Raw genomic sequence first — 16067 nt, 5'->3', positions numbered from 1 at the left:
ACCCACTTCTGTAAAATATTGCTGTGAAGAAATTCACAGGACTTTTGAATAAAAAGCTGAAGAGCACAATGACGTATAATCCATACGTGTTTTGTTCTCTCTGCCTTTGCTTTGATCACGAGCGCTGCCTGAGGATGTGTTTGCCTGCTCTGCTTTTCTCTTTTCACAGTCAACAGTTAACTTACATATTTAGATGTCAGTTACCTGAACAATGACACTTGTAACTATTTCCAGAAGGTCTTTATATCCCTGTTGATTTCTTTGCAGTGCAAGATACTCTCTTAACATATTTTTCAATTTGCTTTTGATTTTATATTAGAACAATATGTATTTTATATTATTTACACAAATAATACTTACATGTCTTAGAATAATAGTCACTTATTCTTGTCTAACTCTGATTCCTCTTCCTCTGAGATAACCACTTTCATCTCTTTTGGTTGTTTTTACTGTTGTTTATTTTTATCTTTCCAAATGACATTTTTATATTATTGTTCTATTATTTTTCTTATTTGGGCATCATCTGTTGACGTCTTATCATAGATGATGAGGAATTAGTGTTTTTACACAAACCAGCACACACACTTCCTTCTTTCTATCCTTCCAATATAATTATATCTAGGTCATTATTAAAACTGAGGCACATAGTATATTATGATTTACATTTTGGTTTTTCCTAGGGTACTTTAGTTTTCCTCTTGTTTTTCCTGTCTTGGGTATCTATTCCCAGATTCCTTTCTATACCCGTAAAATTCCTCCCAATATCATTACTACAGTAAAAATACATCATCCCTTACTAATTTCCCTCAGATAATCTATACATCTGCTGTTTTTCTTGGAAACATTCATTTCCTTTCTCTGCTGTAATGTGTACTTAGTCTCTAAGTTGTGTCATCCTTGTGGTTCCCTTCACCACTCACCTGTGGTAGAGCTCCTTTTTTCTGGGTCCCACATCTTCTTTCCAGGTTTACCTCTTCATTTTCATAGAGTATACCGTAGTAGCTTCCTGAGAGAGTTGTTGAGTGAGATACTTTTTGGGGGGGATTTTGCATTCAACTCCCATATTTGATTGGTAGTTTAGATACGGAATTCTAGATTGGTAATCATTTTTTTTCCCTTAGAGTTTTGAAAGCGTTGCTCAGATTGTCTTGTAGTTTCCTGTGTTGCCTTTAAAAACTCCAATGTCTTCTGATTTTTTTGATCTGACAAGTGATCATTTTTTGGCCTTTCTAAAAGTTTTCAAGATGTTTTCTTTCCTCTAGTGTTCTAAACTTTAAAAAAAGAGTATTCATATTATCATCTAAGCACCAAATGGTGGATTTAATCTTTTTGCAGGAGCGAGGATGAGAAAGAATGATTATAAATATTACCTAGCAATGCTGTTGGTACTCTGGTATTTGTAGGACTCAAAGGCTTTCCTGTTTATTTCTTACAGTGGCTCAACATTTTATTAAATTAAATAGGAGATTCAAGCTGTGGTTCAACACAAGAGAAACTTCCTTGGTTTATTTTAGTAGAGCTCTCAAAATTCCAAAAACTAAAACTGGTGCCAGATTTTACCCACTTGATAGATTAAGTAATTCTGGACTTTGTAAATGAAGGTGAGAGAGATATTTGCTGTCTTTTTTCTCTTGTATTATGCTATCCTAGTTTGATACAGTTGTGTTAGAGCAAATGATTCCATACTTAGCTTTACATCGAAATGTTATGTGACTTATGATATCACATAAATATTACTTATCAGCCATTTCCTTTTATTTATACTTTCACTTGGCTTTTGTTTTTCATCCTTATTATCGAGAAAGATTTTGAACCAGGCTTTGCCATTAATTCCAGAAATCTTTTTTTAAATAAGGCCATGAACACTAAGCTCATGTGGTAGACTCTAGTTTCACTGCTGGTTTCAAATAAAGTTATGAAATGAGTTTCATAATGAAATATTATGAAAACTTGATTCTCTGCATTATGACAAATTACTAATCATTTTCTCCCTAAAAGTTTTTTTATTGATACAGCCACAAAGCTATTTTTACCCTATGCAGATGTACAAGTAATGTTGTTTGTTTGAAATAGATTCCTGGGAAGTTATTTGGAATTAACTGTTCGAGCCTCGATTTAGATAATAGAAGTCTCTCAGGAGACTTCCAAAAGACAGTTTAAGAGTGGGATGGGATAGACTGCACAAAGACGTAATACTGAGTTTTCCATAAGTTGCTAATGAGAAACGTCAACTTTATGTGTTAATAATGTTTCTTTATGCTTCTTTATACTTACAGCAATCTGTATTTTAGAATCCCATATTACTCCAAAATAGTCATTCTCATTCATTAGAGGGTTTGAGAAGACTGAAGTAATCATTTCATCCATCTCTTACTTCATAATCCTTCTTTTATGTTTAGTTTTCTTTGATTCTGAAGAAACCACCTTGGCCTTTGTTTTGACGGGCGTCATTCCTTGTCTGTCTGCGTGGCATCCCTTTAAAAACCTCCTCTGTACTCTGCTGTTCACGGCAAGTCAACAGAGGGAACGAAGAGTTCAACAAAGAGCGTTTTTTGTTCTGTTTTGTTTTGTTTTTTGGATACAGCTAAACTGCCCTACATAAAACAGAACCTTACTTATGGGAATAGATCACAGTATTTTATAACTGTGAAGAACCACAGTTCTCTGAGAAGAATGAAAACTTTTAACATGAACATAACGTACATCACCAAAATGTGGATTTTTTTCTCTCATTTTTTAAAAATTTAGAAAAATGAGAGAGCAAAAGATTTATCAACTGTTTATTAAGAAGAATGTTAAATAATAGATGCTGTCCTTCCAAAGTGGGGAGAAAAATCTGACTTATCTTTGAAAGATTTCAAGTTCTAGATTTTTGAAGGTGAAGTTGTCAAAAAGGACTTACAAAAGTGGGCTGTGGTATAATTGAGTTTCTTAGATAAAATAAAAAATTCTTGGATATCTCTTCCTGATGTGAGTATTCTGAAAATTAGAGAATGGTTTAGCAAATCTTGTTCTTTTGTTTTATGGATTTTTAAAAGGAAGCACTTTATTCTTAATCCTCTAGTTTCATAGGAAGTTAAAGAAGGAAGTGCTTATAATAACCTGATGACTCCAGTTTTCCATCCCACTTGAACTCTTCTTCATGTTGTCTTCTTAAGATCTCTCCTATCTTACATGAACTCAACGTTCTGTAGGATTTTGTTTGACTTTCTGATAGATCAACATTCACCTCTCCAGAATCTGTGTTTTAAACTTGTGTAGAACATCAGGGCTGGGAATTGCTTGGTTGGCTAATAAAATTGCTCATTCTTAGCCAGACCGGTCACTTATATCCAGTTGTCATTTTTGGTTTTCTCCTATGAGATTATGAGAAAACCATACATTCTTGAAATATTAGGATGCATCACTTGCTTTTTAATGTCTTTTAAGAAATTGTTTGCCAACAATCGTCTATGAAGAATATAATGTGAAAGATCATGCTGTTTACTGCATTTTTTTCATCTAGGCTTAACTGCAGGAAAAGAGAATGTTTTGATATTCAGTCTAATTACTATCTCATCAAAGCTGGCTTTATGCTTAGAGAGTAGTTCAAAAACAACTTTGTGCTTTTAATTAATCAAGCCCTTGCCACCTCTGCTGTCTAACACAGTTTTATTCTCTCTGTTACAGAGAGCAGATTCCTCACATTTATCTTGCTTAACTAACTTGACCCTTTGCTCTTAATAATACACTTCTTCAGCCTCCTTTACTTCTTTTCTTTCCTTGCCTTCTTTATTGTGTCATCTGTGACGATATCTTGTTGACCTGGATTTGCTTCTGATGGCAAGAACATTTAATAAGCAAACAGCCCTTTCTTAATCAATAGGCTCTCCCTCGGTTAAGTAATTAATCTACTTCACCTAGTCTTCCATCATTTTCTAGGACAGTCTCCGTAAGAAGGATGACAGGATTGAAGAGCTGGAAGAAGCACTAAGAGAAAGTGTACAGATAACTGCAGAGCGGGAAATGGTGCTAGCACAAGAGGAATCAGCCAGGACCAATGCTGAAAAACAGGTCTGCTATTTTATACAGTTCCAAGCAATGCTGCTGGTTAACCAAACGGTAAAACACAACCAGTATAGTTTAGGTAAACTATACATATTGCATGTTTATAGGGTTTCAAAAACACTTCATAGAGGAGAAGTCCCAAGGAGTTCCTTCATAGCGGTATTAGATACAAGGATATGGTTTCTTCTGTGTCAAGTATAGAAAGAAAGACCAACGTTATTAGCAAAACTGAGGGAGAATTGAACATTTCGCAGAATGAGTGCCTTTCAGTGCCCTGTTCTTAGATAAATGCCTTGTCTACTCTTTCTTAAATAAGAATTGAAATAAGGTTGTATGAGAATTGACTCATGTTAACACAGAAGTCTCTGCATTAATAACTTAAGTCTGATCCCATACATATTTATGTAGCATGTGCTAATATATTGGACTAGATGAAATGGAGCTTGTTTGTCTGCTACAAGACTGGACACAACCCTGGGAAGAAAAACGGAAAGAAAAAACATGAACGTTTCTTTTTTTTTTTTTTCTATTTTATTTATTTATTTTTTGAGACGAAGTCTCGCTCTTGTCCCCCAGGCTGGAGTGCGATGGGGCGATCTCAGCTCACTGCAACCTCCGCCTCCCGGATTCAAGTGATTCTCTTGCCTCAGCCTCCCGAGTAGCTGGGATTACAGGCACCTGCCAGCATGCCCAGCTAATTTTTGTATTTTTAGTAAAGTTGGGGTTTCACCATGTTGGCCAGGCTGGTCTCGAGCTCCTGACCTCAGGTGATCCACCCATCCCGGCCTCCCAAAGTGCTGGGATTACAGGCGTGAGCCACTGTGCCCGGCCAAAAAAAAAGACATGAACATTTCTGACTGAAAAATGTTAATTTCAAATAGCTAATAGTTTATTCATTTCATATCCTGCCTCATTGAAGAGAAGAGTTAAGGTTGTAACAAGTCAAGGTTAACAGTGAGTATGAAGGACGTGGAAACCATGCACTTGAGTCCCAGATAAGCATGTCTCAGCCTCGGAGGGCCTTGCTGGAGTGCTGCTGTGGCAATTTGTGGTGCTTGTTTTATATATATTCTGCATCTTTTAGGATCTCCATACTCTTGCTTTTGACTTTTCATTAGGAAGAATAACTACAGATGGGAAATGTGAATGGAAGAAATAGCTTTAACAAGTGAAGGTTATAATCCCAGCTCCCATTATGAGAATGTGATTGAAGATTTCAAATCTAGGCCTGGCATGGTGGCTCACACCTGTAATCCCAGCACTTTGGGAGGCCAAGGTGGGCTGATCACTTGAGGTCAGGAGATCGAGACCATCCTGGCTAACACGGTGAAACCCCGTCTCTACTAAAAATATAAAAAATTAGCCAGGCGTGGTGGCGGGCGCCTGTAGCCCCAGCTACTCGGGAGGCTGAGGCAAGAGAATGGTGTGAAACTGGGCGGCAGAGCTTGCAGTGAGCCGAGATCGCGCCACTGCACTCCAGCCTGGGTGACAGAGCGAGACTCTGTCTCACAAAAAAGAAAAGATTTCAAATCTATCTGACACAGAGGTTCATAACACTTAATTTTGCAGTAGTTGTTTCCTTTCCATTTCTTTGTGGGAGAACTATAAATGTTAAACAGGAAAAAAATACTCAATGAGAGGGTGGCAGGAATCTTTCTAGGAACCCTTGGTCAGACCACTGATGTTACTTTGAGTTAAGGTAGCTATAGTAAAGAAGGGTATGTTTCCAAGGCAGACATAGCATGTGCCCCAGGGAGTCCCTTCATAGCTCTGTGAGATACAAAGATACAGCTTCTTTTGTGTCAAGTATAGAAAGACCAGCTTCACTGGCAAAGCTGAGAGAGAATGAACTTTTTGCAGAATGAGTGCCTTTCAGTGCCCTGTTCCTAGATAAATACCTTGTCTACTCTTTCTTCAAATACGTTCCTAATGCACAATCGCATAGAGCTTGGGTAGTGGAGAGCTTCCGAGAAGGGATGGTGACAGCCATTGTGTCACCCAAGGGTGGGGAGGAATTTCCTTTAATCTTGATTTTGCCCTTTTTATATTCTCTCCTTTATTTTTCAAATAAAGATTTTTCTTCTGCTTTGGCCTCATTATTTATTGACAAGTATTAAACATCTGAGATCATGCAGAGATTTTGGCAATTAATAATAGATCATGTCATTATGGGATATAGACTTCTGTTATGAATTTTCCTTTTTGAGGCTATTGTGTGAATTGATTATAATATGCTTTAGGGGTGTGTTTTATTTATGGTTAATAGACTTTGCAGTTTTTAGGTTTACAGAAAAATTGAGCAGAAAGTACAAAGAGCTTCCATTTACTCCTTTCTCTACCTCAGTTTCCCTTATTGTTAACATATTGTGTTAGTGTAGTATTTGTTAAAATTAATGAACCAGTTTTAATACATTATTATTAACTGTGTGGTCCATAGCTTAGGGTTCACTTTTTGTGATGCACACTCCCATGAGTTTTGCCAAATGTATAATGACATGTATCTGCCATTACAGTATTATACGAAGTAGTTTCACTGCCCTGAAAGTACCATGCCCCACCGATTTATTCCTCCCCCATCTCCCCAGTCCATGATCTTTTTACTGCCTCTGTAGTTTTGCCATTTTCTTTATTGATAGTTGGAGTCATATAGTATGTAGCATGTTCAGACTGGCTTCTTTCACTTAGCATCTGTATTTAAGGTTCTTCTTTTTTGGCTTGATAGCTCATTTCTCTTTATCTCTGAATAATATTCCATTGTATGGATGTGCCACAGTTTGTTCATTCCTTCAGCTGTTGAAGGACATCTTGGTACTATTCAATTTTTGGCACTTAGGAATAAAGCTGCTGTAAACATTCACGTGCAGACTTTTATGTGGATATAAGTTTTCAGCTCATTTGGGTAAATAACTGTGAGTGTGATTGCTGGATTCTGTGGTAAGATCATATGGTAAGAGTTTTGGAAAAAGCTGCCAAACAGTCTCCCAAAGTGGCTGTATATATTTTGCTTTTAATTGCATACTTCTTTCTTTTCTGTTTTCTTGTCTTCCACCTTTCTGCTTCTCACTGCCTATCTGAACCTCTTGCGTGAAATATTGCATGAGACCAGTTATTTGAACTTTAAGTGGTTCAAGGTATGAAGAAATTGCTTTTACGTTTATACTTCTGAAGCCTTACAGCCTTCATCTACTGTCCTCTCCTCTCCCATTTATTATTATTATTTTTATCATTTCCTGGGTTTTTTTGTGTGTGTTTTTTTGTTTTTTTTTGTTTTTTGAGATGGAGTCTTGCTCTGTCGCCCAGGCTGGAATGTAATGGCATGATCTCAGCTCACTGCAACCTCTGCCTCCTGGGTTCAAGCCATTCTTCTGCCTCAGCCTCCCAAGTAGCTGGGACTACAAGCATGTGCCACCACGCCCAGCTAACTTTTGTATTTTTAGTAGAGACGGTGTTTCACCATGTTGGTCAGGCTGGTCTTAAACTCCTGACCTCAAGTGATCTGCCCACCTTGGCGTCCGAAAGTGCTGGGATTACAGGTGTGAGCCACCACGCTCGGCCCGTCTTTTAGCTCCACTATTAATTTTACTTATGTATGTTAATTATATGTGCTGAGATAATCTACAAATGTTCTTTCAAAATGGCTTAAATGAGGCTTTTTTGTTTAGGAACATTATTCTTATTACCTTTCTCAGATTCAGAAGTTACCTGTTTCTCACTTAAATTTAGCTTCTGGGAAAGAATGACTTTTTCTGATAAAGGTAGGATATCTACATCTCTTAATTCCTCCAAGAACAAAGTAAAATTCTTTGGGAGCCATAGCTCTTATTAATATAAGATGTAGAACCTTCCAAAGTTCAAGCAAGGAAGAACTCCCTTAAGAAAACATCTCTTGATGCCTTTTCTTTATTCTCACAGAATCCCAGTACAGTTTACTTATTCCTAATACATGCTGCCCCACACTGAGCCCATGCTAGAAATTTAGAGAAGTTGTGTAATGACCTAATGAAGGAAGGTGCCCCCTAACCTGTGTGAGCAAATTGAGAGATGGAAGTGAATGATCCCCACAGGGGAGAACCCAACAGCTCCTTTACTTTTGGTTTGTCCCTTTCCACATGGGGATTCTATTTCTGGAAGCTTTATCTGTTTAACTTTTGGTGGGTTTTGTGTTTTATTGAATGTGAGTGTCACTTTTCTTAAACAAGGTCTCTCCTAAACAAGTCTCAGAATTGCCAGGGGCTAAGGAGCAGTATGCTTAGTTCAGCTATGATGTTATGAACTTTAAATTTTTGAATTTTCTTTTAACATTTTAAAAGAGTGATTTAAATATCTTCACTGGGCCGGGATACAGTGGCTCATGCCTGTGATCCCAGCACTTTGGGAGGCAGAGGTTGGAGGATTGCTTGAAGCCAGGAGTTCGAGACCAACCTGTACAACAATGCGAGGCCTCGTCTCTACAAAAATAACAATTAATTAGCCGGGCATGATGGGGTATGCCTATATTCCCAGCTACTTGAGGGACTGAGGTGAGAGGATCACCTGAGCCTAGGAGTTTGAGGCTGCAGTGAGCCATGATTGTACCACTGCATCCCAGTCTGGGCAACAGAGTAAGACCCTGTCTTTAAAAATAATAATAATAACAACATGTTTGCACATATGAATTTAATTTTTCTTTTAAAAGCCCCATTTTTAACAGTGATATTCAGTGATAAGCAGTGATATTTTTTCAGATTGCCATTTTGACATTATTTGGCTTATAAAGTATAAATTATTGATGTTCAAGGTTATAGGATTATATCTGTGGTTTGCTAGGTAATTATACATTAATGAGCATTTTTAAGGATTACGTATTTTTTTGTTGTTGTTAATGTATAAAGTTCTTAATCGGCCGAAAATCTCCCCTGTCATTTATGCAGCAGTTATCACCAGAATACCCAAGTTCATTTTCAGAATGAACAGTTGCCACTACAGAAGCAGAACTGGTAGAGGGTATGTCTGTAGAAGATGATGTGCACTAACAGAACTATAATTGTATTCCTTAGTCTTTCTTATTGGCTTTTTTACTTTTAGCAATTTCCAGAGTGTACAATTTATTCTTTACTTTTATAAACATAATTCTTTACTGATCTGAATATTAAGTTATATTTCCCTCATTGTTTATTAAATGGCAGTGATGCTCTGAAAATAAAATTATACTTTCATTTGTGCCTTTTTTCCTGCCAACATTTAAAAAATATCTTGTGCTTTTCCAAATGCCACATTAAGCACTGAAAATGAAAAGGTAATAGATACAGGCTCTGTCTTCAAGAAGCTTGTAGTTTATTGGGAAAAACTGAAGAATGAACTTACAATTATGGTTCTGTTTGATAACTACCATGGTAGAGGTCTTAATACAGAGCTTTAAGAATAGAAGAAGAGGGGCAAGCCTGAAATCCAGATTTGGGAGGTCTACAGAAGACTTCCTGGAGGAGATGTCTATGTGTGAATTAAAAAATTAGCCGGGCGTGGTGGCGGGCGCCTGTAGTCCCAGCTACTCGGGAGGCTGAGGCAGGAGAATGGCGTGAACCTGGGAGGCGGAGCTTGCAGTGAGCTGAGATCGCGCCACTGCACTCCAGCCTGGGCAACAGAGCGAGACTCCGTATAAAAAAAAAAAAAAAAACAAGAAAGAAAGAATTAGGCAAAGAAGTGAAAGATGTTCAACGTATTCCTTGTAGAGGGAACAGAGCTGAAAGCTGGAAGCGTCTAGGAAACCAAGTTGTGGTTAGTAGCTACAGTTGAGTGTAAATAGGAATGGCAAGAACTATGTAAAAAAGAGAAAAAGATGAGACAGTAAGAGAGATCCTTTGTACCGGTGTGCACAGTCAGATCATGCTGAATGAAGCATGTTCAAGCTTATGTTCAAGGAAGTAGAGAACCTTTGAAGCAAAGAACAATATTTATTATTAGTTTACTTGCTCATTCATTCATTCAACAGATCTTTATAACTTATTCAGTGGGTGCTATGGTAGTCCTGGATAATACTTACTGATAAAGTAGGTGTAGTTTCTTGCCTGAGACCTTACAGTTCAGATAGGGACACAGACACTAACCCAACAGATAACATTTAATTACTAGTTATGACAAAGGAACAGGTTTTCAGAAATACACAGTAATTTCTTGGAAGTTGGAGGGTTAGCAGCTATCTTAGATGAAGTGCTCAGAGAGGGTCTTCTGTGAAAGTAACTTTGTCCTGAGACTTGAAGGCTAAGAAGAAGCTTGCCATGTGACAAGTGGGACAGAAGCAGCAATTAGAATGGTAATAAGGTGGAGAAGAGCTGAACATGTCTAAGGAAGACTAATAGGACTGGCGGGCAAGAACAGTGCAAGCTATGCAGGGCCTTTTATATAAGCCATGGCAGAAGTTTGTGCTTCGTAAGAGGGATGGAAGTCATTGAAGAGTTTTAAAAAGGGCGTGATCATCTGATTGATGTTTTTAAAAGATCGTTCTGGGCGTCGGAGGGTGAATTAGAAGGGGGTAAGATTGGAAGGGGGAGGATCAGATGGGCTATTAAAGTAGCCTAGGCTGGACGTCTTCTAACTGAGGTATGCACACACCTGAAAGTGCATGAACACTTTCCCAAAAGGCATGTGGACCAGGCTCTCAGCCTCTAAACAAATTTATCCCTGAAATGAATCTGCTCAAAAGGCACCTAAGGTGTGCAGATTCTCCTTTCTCATTTTCCCCTTCATGGTTCTGCACCCCTCACTTTACAACTCTCCTGACTCTTACTATCCTCTGTTCCTCAGAGGCGAAGAAACTCTGGAATGTTAACAAAGGGACCATTCAGCGTATTGGTGTTAAGATAATGGATAAGTCCCTCAGGTTGTTTTCAGCAGAATTGAAATAAAACCTAATTAAGTTGCCAGTTGGTAGATTATTATAAATAATTTTCGATGATGGGTTACTATCTGGTTTGGGGCATGTAATTCTGAAAGAATGCAAAGAGTTATATTGCTACAACAAAACTCCTTCCATTCCTATCCATTTATATGATGAGGCTTTCTTAGTGCTTACATCTGTAAAAGTGAAACATACCAATAGAATTGATGCTGAACCATTATCTTTTTTTTTTTTTTTTTTTTTTTTGAGATGGAGTCTCACTTCACCCACACTGGAGTGCAGTGGTGGGATCTTGGCTCACTGCAACCTCCACCTCCCGGGTTCAAGCGATTCTCATGCCTCAGCCTCCCAAGCAGTTGGGACTAAAGGTACCCACCACCACGCCTGGCTAATTTTTTTGCATTTTTGTTAGAGACGAGGTTTCATCATGTTGGCCAGGCTGGTCTCAAACTCCTGACCTCAGGTGACCCGCCCACCTCTGCCTCCCAAAGTGCTGGGATTACAGACGTGAGCCACTGTGCCCGGCCTGAACTTTTATCTTTCTATTAATAGTAATATTAACGAGGGATATCTAAACTAATAAAAGTATAAAAGCCCCATTAATCTCATTAAGATAAATATGTTTAATAAGATACATTTTAATTAAAATGTATTCATGTTTAATAATTATTTTCTTATAATATTGACTATATATATTGGTTTTGATTGATGCTATATAACTAGTGATTCTAATGATAACTCAGTCCACAAGAATTCTTAAGGGTTGTGACCACAGGAAAATATTAAAATATCAGATTTACATGTATATAAATATTTTTATTGAGAAAAGTACAAGGAAGGATCCGTGCAAGCCATCTAGCACAGAGCAAATTACATTAGTATAAAATTCTAAGGAGAAGTAGAATGGAAACATAACATAAAGAGAACATAAAGAGAAAAAGGAAAATGTAAATACTAATTTGTCCTTACAGTTTTTGAATAGATGATGATGGATATCAAGTATGGTATTTGTATTTTATTGGATACTTCCTTTTCTTTAAAAAAAATGATGCTTTTTTAAAAACAGTCTTTAATACCCAAGAAATTAAATCTTTGTGACTCTTTAAACTTTCAATGTAAAAAATTTATATATCAAGTTAAAATCATTCTGTCTCAGTATGTTTGTGAGCAGAAAAAAAGAAGTATAAAAAATACATTTAAAAAATCATAGTTGTATAAACTCTTTTAGGAGGTAAACAAGCAAAAACGTGTAGAGAGACTCTTGGTCTATGCAAGAGGTTGGGCAGATCAGGCAATAGCTGAAGAGATTCCACAGTGACAGTGGAGATAAAGAGAAATAGATGGATTTAATATGTCTTTTGGAAATAGAGCTAAAAGGACTTGGTGAATTACATGTATGGATAAAGGATAGAAGAGAAAACAAAGATGGCCATTGGATTTCTGGTTGGCCAACTGGGAGAATAGTGGTACAATTTTTTGAGATGAGAAAGCCTGAGGGAAAAATTTGTTTGAGGACAAGAAGCAAGACATGGTATTAAAGAAATGGTAGCTACATTATCGTCAGTTTTAGAATTGTTATCACATCAGATATTTTTATTATTTATTTAGAGATGAGTTCTCGATATGTTGTCCAGGCTGGACTATAGTAGCTATTTACAGGCATGATTATAGCACACTATGGCCTCGAACTCCTGGGCTCAAGCTACCTTTCCACATAGCTGGGACTGTATGCGTGCACAATTTATATTTTTAGCCCAGTTTTCTCTTCTGAGATCCAAACTTATGAAATAGACAACATCCCATTTCATATCTTTACACCAATATTTCCTTGATAACCAGAAACTAAGTTCAATCTTTTGATTCTTGCCTTCAAATCAGTTTTTCCCCCAGGCTTGCTCATCTCATCTGAGAGGACTTCTTTGTAATCTTACAAAGCTGAAAGTAGGCTCACTGAATGTGAGGGAAGTCGAGTCTGAGAAAGGCAGAAGTGATAGTTAGGTACAGAAATTTTTATACTGTGGTTTTCCAGTTCAAAAGATCATTCCAGAACCTTAGGGAAGCTATATTCCATAATGGCGAAGAAAGTGGACTCTGGAGTTAGAAGCCTTGGTTGGAATTAGGCTTCCACCACTTACAAATTATGATCTTGGGCAAGTTACTTGTGGGTCAGTTCCCTGAGCTGTAAAAGAAATAGTTATTACATCTGCCACATTAAAGAGATGATATCTGTATAAAGCACCTTTAACAGATTCTGACACATAGTAAACCCATAGTAAACATCTACCACTATTGGTACTTCTGTTGTCACCACCACTGCCCTCTGTGGTTCCAAGGGGAGGCACTGCTCTCACCGGCTGGCTTAAGGCCCCAGAGAAATGTCGTATTTCTAGACCCTGTCTGGTTGATTCAGCACCAGCAGTGACAAACTTACTGTTAAATTCTAATTTACATATGTCAAGTTTTAATACTGTGACTCAAGGAAATTCTTGTCCTCTCCTCATTCTGGTCTCATGTTCTAGAAGTTGTAGATTTGCATCAACTGAGAATAACACAGCCACCTAATATGTTGATCAGATGGACATTGTTCTTATCACTGGTTTATTTATTCTCTGAGAGTCTGTCTTAGATCAATACAGGTTCTTAATCTGTACATTATTTCCCATTTTACATCCATGGTCTTCTCATAAAAAGAGTTTGAGTAGGCCGGGCGCTGTGGCTTATGCCTGTAATCCCAGCACTTTGGGAGGCTGAGGCAGGTGAATGACGAGGTCAGGAGTTCAACACCAGCCTGGCCAAGACAGTGAAACCCCATCTCTACTAAAAATACAAAAATTAGCCAGGCGTGGTAGTAGGTGCCCATAATCCCAGCTACTTGGGAGGCTGAGGCAGGAGAATTGGTTGAACCAGGGCAGCAGAGGTTGCAGTGAGCTGAGATCATGCCACTGTACTCCAGCCTCAGTGATAGAGTGAGACTCCATCTAAAAAAAAAAAAAAAAAAAAAAAAAGCTTGAGTAGCTTTAGTAAACTGCTAGAAATATATGCTATAAAATCCAGTTCTAATACTGTCTTTCAGTTTTACTAAGCCAGATGTTCTATAGTTTCCAGAAGGAAGGGAGAGAGGGGGAAAATACTTTCTTAGCATTATTTAAAACAAAGTATTGGTTTTAGAACATTATCCTTAGATCTTATTCCTAGAAGCAAGAAGATACAGAAATTTTAAAACTGTAAAAATGTTTTAAGGGTTTAGTCTCTGTAATCTTAAATTGGAATTGGAAACATTTGTTTAAATTTATGACTTTTTTCTCTTAAACACACAGTCATACATGCATTTCCTATGTACTGCAAATACCTAGAAAACAAATCATCTTCTTAGTAGCAATGCTCACTTGTAGTGGTCAGATATGGTTTCTAAATACTATTCAATATTAGAAGGACTTGAAATCTAAACAAAAGTTACTTTTTTGGCATAAAGTGAATATTGTAAGTATACATTTTTCTTCACAAGTGCTTATTGGCTTCTGAAACCTCTGTAGTCTATAGCAGCACTGTCAAATAGAACTTTCTAAAACAGTGGTAATGTTATATGTCTGTTCTACCAAGATGGTAGCCTCTAGCCACGTTTCTGTTGAACACTTAAAATGTGGCTAGAGCACCTGAAAAACTGATATTTTGCTTTTATTTAATTTTAAGTAAATTTTAATGGCCGTATCTGGCTAGTGGCTACTATATTGGACAATTCAACTCTATAGTATGTTGGACAGATGGGTGGATGGATGGATTGATGGATAGATGGATGGATGGTCGGTCAGACAGTCCGATGGATGGACAGACAGATAGATACATGGATATCTATCTATCTACATATACATAGTTAGTAGATACTAGTTAGTTTTTCCTCCTAAGCCTGACAGAGTTGTGATACTAGGATATTCAAATACAAGCATTTTCTGATATAGTTGTTGGTCATTTTTTAAATTTTTGTTTTTGGAAAAACATTTGTGACCTAAAACCATGTTTGTCAAAAGTAATTTTTCCTTTAAGAAATAATGGTGGAAGACTAGATCACTTTCAAGGGATATTATAATTGTATATGAGTGTTTTCTTCCATATTCATGTAGTAGCATCATGTAGATGCTTAAAGTTATGACATGAGTGATGGAATTAGTGGAGGAAAAAGGAGTAGAATAGTTACAGAAATGAGAGTCATCTACATTAGATGTCCATAGTGAGAGCATGCCACCCCAGCATTGTTAAAAGTTTATCTATCATCCATTCATTTCACTATTCATTCATTGTTTATCGAGATCCTCCTAGAAACTGAGATTCCTTTACTGAACCAAATGAGTATGGTCCTTTTCCTCATGGAGCTTATATGTTAGTGGGGGAGATTGATCACAGAAATAAACATATGCTTTAAAATTTGATCCATGCAAATAAAAAAAGTATAGTATTTTATAAAGTGTATAACAGGGGACCTCATTTAGAGCGAGTGGTCAGGGAAAGCATCTCTTCTATTTTGTTTTATTTTATATTTATTTATTTATTGAGATGGAGTCTTGCTCTGTTGCCCAGGCTGGAGTGCAGTGGTGCGATCTCGGCTTGCTGTAACCTCCATCTCCCCGGTTCAAGCAATTCTCCTGCCTCAGCCTCCCAAGTGGCTGGGATTACAGGCATGCACCACCACACCCGGCTAATGTTTGTATTTTTAGTAGAGACGGGATTCCACCATGTTCAGGCTGGTCTCGAACTCCTGAACTTGTGATCCGCCCGCCTTGACCTCCCAAGGTACTGCGATTACAGGTGTGAGCCACCGTGCCTAGCTGGAGGGCATCTCTTAACACATTGATATTTAAATTGAGAAATGAAAATGAAAAGTAAGTAGGAATTAGTGAAATTAAGAATGGCAGATAGTTTACTTCAGCAGGAACCACATGTGTGGAGACCCTAATGATGGAAATAGCTTGGCATAGTCCGGAAATCAAAAGAAAACCAGAGTTCATGGAGTGTACTAAGTCAAAGGGAGCCAGTAGCTCTATGGATAGTAGGCGAGTGATTGAATAAATGAGTGAATGAATGGATGGTGTGGCATGAAACTGGAGAGGTAGGCAGAAACCAGAATATATAGGATAGTCACGTTAATGATTTT

General features: G+C 37.5%; 1 protein-coding gene across 10 annotated transcripts in view; it reads left to right on the top strand.

The window, feature by feature from the left end:
* ERC1 (ELKS/RAB6-interacting/CAST family member 1) overlaps positions 1-16067 on the top strand; it is a 490329-nt gene that overhangs the window by 243559 nt on the left and 230703 nt on the right. For 9 of the 10 annotated variants that reach the window (XM_055281162.2, XM_055281160.2, XM_055281161.2 and 6 more), the window contains one exon: positions 3922-4053. The exons of the other annotated variant lie outside the window; for it this stretch is intronic. In XM_055281162.2, coding sequence (XP_055137137.2) covers positions 3922-4053 — 132 coding nt within the window. The remainder of the gene's footprint in view (positions 1-3921; positions 4054-16067) is intronic. 10 annotated transcript variants of the gene reach the window in all.

Source organism: Symphalangus syndactylus, chromosome 5 (assembly GCF_028878055.3).
Source record: "Symphalangus syndactylus isolate Jambi chromosome 5, NHGRI_mSymSyn1-v2.1_pri, whole genome shotgun sequence".
Taxonomy (NCBI): Eukaryota; Metazoa; Chordata; class Mammalia; order Primates; family Hylobatidae; genus Symphalangus; species Symphalangus syndactylus.
Note: the sequence above shows the minus strand (reverse complement) of the source record. Positions and strands in the feature narration are given on the sequence as shown.